This window comes from Labeo rohita, unplaced genomic scaffold (genome assembly GCF_022985175.1).
Source record: "Labeo rohita strain BAU-BD-2019 unplaced genomic scaffold, IGBB_LRoh.1.0 scaffold_1579, whole genome shotgun sequence".
NCBI lineage: Eukaryota > Metazoa > Chordata > Actinopteri > Cypriniformes > Cyprinidae > Labeo > Labeo rohita.
This window is the reverse complement of record NW_026127757.1, coordinates 8,453-16,569: the sequence shown is the minus strand read 5'-3', so window position 1 is coordinate 16,569 and position 8,117 is coordinate 8,453. Positions and strand designations below refer to the sequence as shown.

Here is an 8,117-nt window from a genome sequence, read left to right as displayed (position 1 = left end):
AAGCAAACTAACATTCAGCACATTCTGTACATTTCATTGTGTTTAAATATGTATATGCAGTTTAATCTATGTATTTTTGTATTTCCAGTGCTGTTTTTGAAGAGTACGCATGTACATAAATGTATAAAGGAACCCCAAAGTATCATGAACCCGTGAGGAATCAAATGTCAAATAAAGCTAAACGACAGGGAGCAAAAACAGTGTAGTCATCAGGTTCAGTGTTCTTTACAGCAGCATCTCTGAGATCTCAAACTGATTAATTAGCAAAAGTCATTACTCCACCACCTCCACATGCTGTCATTAATGACTGTCCTACATTGTTGAACCAGTGTGTATCAAATGACAGAAGTGAGATCATGGTACTGTGGTGCTGGAGAACAGCTGTGACGAGTTGGTTAGTTTTCCTACTGATTCTTCATACTACAGTAGTTAATCAGTAAGTTACAATGTTGTGTGTGAAACACGCCCCTGCTTTCTAGTGTCGATACATTTTTCAATAAAAACAGCAACTCCAAATAAGCTAATCAAATCTGTGCACTTAGAAAACGACATTTGCCCGAGAGGAATTATCAAGATTAGAAGATCTGGTATTACATCAAATGAAGCACAGAACCCTGAACTATTAGTCACAGTCACAGTATTATTTCATTAGTCACAGTATTTTACTCACCCGGTGATGTGCTGATCACTGATGATTCTCACAGGAGGCTGTTTAATATCACACAGAGACAATGAGGAATCATCACCAACCCAAAATCCAGCACAGAGGGGTTCAGTGAATGTGGTGTTGAATGTGTGTAAGTGTGTGAGTTTGTGTGCATCAGAGCTGCTGTAGAAGGACAGAGTGCTGGCCGACACGTCTACATACACTCCTGCTCTCTTAGAGGATGAATGAACAGGTATATCAGTGTAGTTGTTATTGTGATGGACAGTGAAACTGTTACCAGAGCAGCTCAGACTCCAGGATTTGTCATTGGATCCAAACCAACAGTCACTCCATCCTTTCCTGTTGATTCTTTTATATGACACTGATATAACAGCATAATCTCCGCTCCATTCAGCCTCCCAGTAACAGCGTCCAGTCAGACTCTCAACACACAGAACCTGAGGAACAGCATCAAATCTCTCTGGATGATCAGGATACGGCTGATGATCTTCCACACGTGTGATCTTCCTGTTGTTATCAGACAGAATGAGTCGGGGGTTTGCTGTGTTTGGATCCAGTGTGAGATCACAGGCATCTGAACACAAGAAGAGAGAAACATCAAGAACAACACAACAGTGAAGATGTCTGTTTGTGTTTAAAGCTTTGATTAGATTTGCAAAGTCCAAACTGTCCTCACTATTCACACATGTGCTCACCTATATAGTGAAAGCTGTTAAACAGTGATTGGGATCTCACTAGCAGACTTGGACTTCTGGAGCCCAAACAAAACTCGGTGAAATACCTTTGTTAGGCGTAAAACAGTTCAGAATACTATTGTCTCAAGTACCAGTACTTCGGAACCAAGTCAGTACTTCAATGTTTAAGTGTAACGATAAGTGGTGGCCTGATTGAAGCTTGGCCATCCCTGTCGCACAAGCATTTTGACCACATTAACAGCTGACAGTAGGGGTGACCGGGGCAAAAAGTAATATCGGTTTAGTTGTAACCAGGACTGGAACTTCAGAGTTTTTTTTTTTTTTGGAATTAAAAGGAATTTCTATAGTTATCCTTCAAAGGTCACCCATTATGCAAAAATCACTTTTCTAAGGTGTTTGAACACAGTTGTGTGGCCACAGTGTGTAAAAACAAGCAGCCAATAATGGTAAAAATCCACCACACTTTTTTTTTTTTTTTTTTTGAAATTGAAAGAAATTTTTATAGTTTATCCTTTAAAGGGCACCTATTATGCAAAAAACACTATTATAAGGTGTTTGAACTTGAGATCAACCGATATATCGTTTTACCGATATTTTTCCCAATATTTAAGCATTTTATTATAATCGGTTATCGGTTTTGTAATATCGGATGCACTGATAAATGCTGCCATCTTGTGGATGTTTTGAGAATTATCAGCAGGATCGCCATTTCACCACATCTGAGGGGAGATGAGACAACAACAACAGCATGCATAGGTAAAGCACTTGCCTAGCTGTAATTAGTAAACTTTATTTAACATAACAGCCACTAATGCACATTAGATGTGTTACATAAATGCCTGATATGTAGCTAGTTTATGCAGGTTTGGATCCAAGAAATACAAACTCACAGTCACGCAAGATAATCCGTCCTAATAAACACGTAAATTTGTCTGAATTAAAGAATATACAGCCATGAATGAGCACATGTTGGAAATGAAAGTGCTGAATTTATTTATCTCTGTGTTGTCTATATCTCATTTCATCATTTCATCATATCATCTCATCCTTTGTCTCGTGAAGTGACAGAATTAAACAATACAGAATGAGCACATGTTGGAAATAAAAGCGCTTAATTTAATTCTCTCTGTTGTGTCAATCATTAATCTCGTGAAGTCGCTTTCATTTTGCCGTTCACTCACCAGGCTGATGCTCATGTTCCAGCACAGCCACCGCTTGTAACTTTTAACAAGATTCACTTGTTTAAAACACCCTAAATTATATTAATATTTACTATATAACCATTTCATTAATACACATCTAAAAAAATATACAACTCTGGAAATGAATTATTTATTATCCCCCGCGAGCGATCGCAGTTTGAGTATAGTTCTGTGTAAACAGCGCTTTGTCAAAATATCAGTGGTTCTGATATAACATACCAGTTTAGAAATGCAATAAAATACGATGTTTTGTTTGTTATATTCCAATATTTCAGAGAATATTGTTCAGTGAATTATCCAATGAGCTATTCTTCACTCTTCATATTAAACAGCTTATAAACCTACTAAAACTGTAGTTTAAAATGTTGATATGACTCCTGTCCTTTATTTATTTGTTTTGCTTAGTGTTTCAGCTGATGCATTTTACAAATAAAAATAAATAAATAAATAAAAAGTTTTTATTGGTGCAATACGACACACAAACATGCAAATAATCGGTATCGGTTATTAAAAAAAAATCAATATCGGTCGATCACTAGTTTGAACACAGTTGTGTTGCCACAGTGTGTAAAAACAAGCAGCCAACAATGGCAAAAATCCACCCAGTCATTTTTTTATAATCCCAATAAATCATAAACAGTTCCCATTCAGTCAGTTTGTTCAGTACTCATGACTATGGGATATCGCGCACCTGCACCATCTGCTGAAGACACCTATATTCACAACTGAAAAGGCAATGATGCATGACGATGTGGGCGGCTGCCTGCCCACAGCATATATATGCAGTCGGATTTGTCATTCCCTTTGCTGTTCTCCGTGCTGTTAGGTCACATCACGTCACATTCACAAATAAGAGAAAGCCCACGGTGATGATCCTTGTGAAACTAAGAAAAGAAAAACTAGCAGATGAATAAAAGAGTTGTTAGGCTCAAGTTTAGCTATGTTAACAAGGGCTAATTAAGTCTTTTTTGAGAATGTCTAAGCCCCTGTCCCAAGGCAAGGAACTACTGGCTGCAGTTCCTTGCGCACCTCCCGTTTCAGTGGAGTAATCACAACCTCAGTTTTGGAGAGGGATTCCCCAGTGCTGAGGGAGGAAATCCGTGTTCTCCTCTGCGAAGGGGCAATCAAAGTTGTCCCACGGGAGAGCATGGAAGAGGGGTTTTATAGCCGATACTTCCTCCTCCCAAAGAAAGGCGGGGGCATATCCTGGATCCTGGATCTACGGCAGCTGAACAAGCACCTCAGATGTTTCAAGTTCAAGATGCTTATGGTGCGTCATCTTCTGTGCTCCTTGTGTCCCCGGAGTTGGTTGGCATCGGTGGATTTGACTGATGCATATTAAGGACTAAACAAAGGGAATGACACATGCAACTGCATTTATATGCTGTGGGCAGGCAGCCCTGCCCACATCATCATGCGTCATTGGACTTTCAGGCGTGCATATAGGTGTCTTTAGCAGATGGCGCAGGAGCACGATATCCCATAGTCATATGTTGTACCTCATTTCCCTCCTTCTGGGAAGAGTTGTTATATGCATAACTCAACGTTTCTCTGAGCATGCCATTCCAGATGTCATCATCCAGCCCATTTGTGACAATAAACACAGCCCTGAGTGAGAAGCAGCATTCCACTATTACTGTTTTCTTGCTGTAGCTTTTGGAGATATATCAGCTCCAGACAAAATATCACATGTCAAATTTTGCTTTCCAAATTGAATTCTAAAAGAGCTTCTTGGCACTCTGCAAGGCAAATTTGTAAAGCTTTCATTGTATCTGCCTGTTTTCACTGATGCTGCCTTCAAGTTCTACCAGAATGATCGTAAATAGGAATCTGGTAGTTAAAAATTGCATGTGAAAACAATGTCAAGTTGACTACCTGATTTTGTTGAGCTCATAATCACGAGTAGAACTTGAAGTTTGTGCACCAGCTCATTTGGATTTAAAGTGACAGTCACAAAAGTGGTGCATTTTGGCTTATACCCTAAAAGTGGCAATTTTAACAAGCTATAAAAATGATCTGTGGGGTATTTTGAGCTAAAACTTAACCCTTTAGGCGCCAGGTTGTTTTTTTGAAAAATGCTGAATTTTGACATTAAGATTTCAAAAGCTTGTGGCTTTAAAGGGCTTAAAGATAGAAATCTACTGTAAATTAGAAAAATGTTGGGCATGAATGAAAGTTTATGTGGGGTGTAAATATACTAATCTAATTTGCATATTATGACGTCATGAGGGGCGGACATCTTGAATTTCACAATATTCTGGAAATAGTAGACATTGAATTGATGTTTGAACTTATTTGCATGTTTTTGTTTTTGTCTTTTTATCCTCATTCTAAGTGATCAGAAAAGAGGAAACCAACAATAAAACAGGAGAAAGTACAAAATCATTACTATATTACTATAATATACAGAAGTAAAACGCATGATCCAGATCACCCCGCTGCCTCTACCACGTCTCCCGGCTCTCCCACGCACAGCGTGGCCACTCCCTCCAGCGCCGCTGAATCCAGAGAGCTAGTGCTACTTCCAGCCCCACGTTCACCCCTGCCACCCCCTTCCCCGTTGGGCAAAGGGTCGAAATGATCGCTTGTTTGTGCTTCGTGAACACTCTCGCCTTGACGGCAGCACCATTGCACTGCAAAGATGTACTGGGGAGATGCGCGATTATTAGACGACCAATCGTCATTTACAAAAGGCAAATATTCCTATTAAATCTAGGCTGCAGCAGAGTCAGATTGTGCAGAGGACTCATCTGGTTCCTGTGATCTTGTAATAAAAACATAACATAAAAACATAGCAGGACATTTGTCTATGGTTAGCTTTGCAATGTTTGCTATTGCATGACCATAATACCTCAGATTTTGCTTTATTTTACCAGCGAAAATAATTCCTAAAAAGCAACTCACAGATGAGCCACTGTGCATCTCCATCCAAACACAGTGATGTTTCTTTCATGAATGTGTAGAGTATCAGAGTGAATCAGACAATGGAGGATTCAATTATAAGTGTTGAAACCCAAAGACAAATTCCACAAAGAGGCCCAGGGTAACCAGACAAAGTCATAAATCTGTTCATGATACCCTGGCACCAGCCAGCCTGAAGTAAGCCTAACCAACCAACTCCTTTACTGCTTTGAACAGCTTGCAGCAGTAAAACAAAAGAAGACTTATTGACAATTCCAAACCCAGGAAGATTGTCAATTTTGGGGCAAGAGACCCAAGATTAATGGTCAAGGATATAGCACATCATGAGCATCACATGAGGAAAATCATTAGTGGACACTCTGTTGGGTGGTTCCCCCACACCAAGACAAGGACCAGACCGAGATTTCTTCTATACCCTTTTGACCTTTTTGTTCCCTCACAGAACACATCCTCATTTCACAGAAATGACAAACTCTTTTACATATATATGCACCAAAATGATGCTAAAAAAGATTTAAAGACTTAAAAAGACTTAAGATACAGGAATATCAGTCCATTGCATAACTCCTTATCATGCATGTAACCCACACATTTGACTATCATGTCCTAATTACTCATTGTGTATGTATTTTGAATAACTACTGAATAGCTTAGGCGTTTATATTTGTGTTTGGTATGTATAAGTTTAAAAATTCATGCTTTAAATGTTTCTGTCAATCAATCCTTTGTAAAATGTATTATATACGTCTTATAGAAATCCCATCCAAATTATACTCTGCAAGAGGGGGAAAATTCGGACCATGTGACTGATAAGATAACGTTGATTTATGTATTGGGGGGAGAAACACTGAAATATCCAGAGTTAAGACCACGTCTAATTGGTCAAGACACCATATGGGATGTGTCCAACAGCCCAGTTTAAAAATCCAGAAAACCATAAAATTTTGCTTTTAGCTATTGCACTTATTCATTGCTTTTAGCTGAACTGGTGCATTTAATATAAGGTTTAATAGCCCTATTGAGAAACTCAAAGTGAGGGTTAATTAGATGATTGATGGTTGTTCAGGTCTAAGCAATTGCAGATATTGCTATAAACTTGGGATTTCATATTTTCACTCTTCTTTACTTATTCTTTCCTCACTTTCTCTTTCTGCAACCTGTGTGAATGTGTGAATGCATCTGTTTATGTATTAGGTTAGTTTATATGTCTTAGATTTATCCAATAAACCCTTATTTATATTGAAAAGAGAAGTATCTTGTGCTTTGTGCTTACAAGTTAATGTCTTAAACTGCCGATCTTGTTATGCATAATATTATTTAAATCACCAAAATAAGTGAGCAGCTGCTTTTTAGCCAGAATTGTTTCCAGGCACATGACACTCCATTACAGGGTGTACAGCGATTTTTGCCCTAACCAAAAACTTTTGTTAGATTGGTAAATATTTCCATTCCAAAAAAAACTTAGAACTCTTAAAAGACTTAAGATCTTAAAAGACTTAACTCCTAAAATCATGCTTAATGTTTGCTGCAATGCTTTTATGAAGGAGTGTTCTCTTGTGGTTCTTGCACAGTCTCACACACCAGCGATTCAATCTAGCAATTAAACCAGTGGTTCTCAAAGAGTGGTACAAGTACCACTAGTGGTACTCAGGCTCCCTCTAGTAGTACGCAGAGGAATCACTAAATTAAATACAAATTAATGTTAAAGGGCTTAGATTAAGCCAGGATTAGACCGTAGTTCAATTTTTATAAACATGCCTTAAGAAAGACATTACTGGTGTGCATCTTGAGATGAAACAAGACCACTGACCTACAGTATTTCAAGATCAATCAGTGCAAATTTCTTTCAGTTGAAACAGCTCAGACTTGCATTTTAGTCTGGGACTAGGTTTAAGCCTTGTCTGTGAAACCAGGGAATGCATTTTAATTTAATCTTTGAGTCAAGTTTGTATTTATTTATTAATTATTAATTTATTAATTTAATCAGTATGCACATTTTTTATGTACCTGTTTGTAAGCACAGTGCAGTGTTAATGTTCAAACTGTGTATTTACAATGTTTGTAGACCTACACATTCGTAGTCCCGCTGTCATCATGATCTCTCCTCCATGATCCACACTATAAACACACAAACACACCAGTGGCGATTTCTTTAAGACTGCAAGGGAAGCTCAGCTTCCCCTATAATGTCACAAAATTAATGGTCAAAGTATGTACTATTGTATTAACATTTTATTGACTAAAAATGCGTTAGAAAACGTTCATCTCAAAGACGAGTTCGTTCAGAATCAGTTAGATATAGCAGGTCGGCTGACTTGATTTTCTTCTCATACATTCCCGTAGCGTCACAGTGCATTTCCCCGTTGAAGCCCAGCGTCCATTGACTTCAATGGGGCTGCTTTGAACGTTTTTTTTCAGTGCTTTGAAACTAGACGGTCATTGGATAAACGCTGCGATTATGTCCCGCCCACGGACGCTCAGCGTCTCTGGGGGTGAATGAGGAGCAAATGAGGAGTGGGCTGGCCTGGACTCCGAGCTTCTGCGTGATGATTGGAGGGTCTGTCGAAAGATTGCATCTCCTTTTGACTGACAGCGATTTTGTACTATAAGGAATCGCTGAAGCTATTCGCG

The 8,117-nt window shown here is 38.7% G+C and overlaps 1 protein-coding gene across 1 annotated transcript; it reads right to left on the bottom strand.

Moving 5' to 3' along the window:
- Positions 1-532: 532 nt before the first annotated feature.
- LOC127158574 (stonustoxin subunit beta) lies at positions 533-7,598 on the bottom strand. The gene is made up of 2 exons (XM_051101657.1): positions 7,558-7,598; positions 533-1,241 (listed from the first exon to the last, which is right to left on the bottom strand). The coding sequence occupies exons 1-2, from the start codon at positions 7,580-7,582 to the stop codon at positions 667-669; spliced, it is 600 nt and encodes a 199-aa protein (XP_050957614.1). The 5' UTR covers positions 7,583-7,598; the 3' UTR covers positions 533-666.
- Between the last annotated feature and the right edge of the window lie 519 nt (positions 7,599-8,117).

What these genes read in the sequence shown, in the direction of transcription:
- LOC127158574 (XM_051101657.1), bottom strand. Translation starts at nt 7,582, where the DNA reads ATGATGACAGCGGGACTACGAATGT. An exon ending in GACAGCGGGACTACGAATGT is followed by an intron (nt 1,242 to 7,557) that starts GTAGGTCTACAA and finishes TCTTGTGTTCAG; the next exon opens with ATGCCTGTGATCTCACACTG.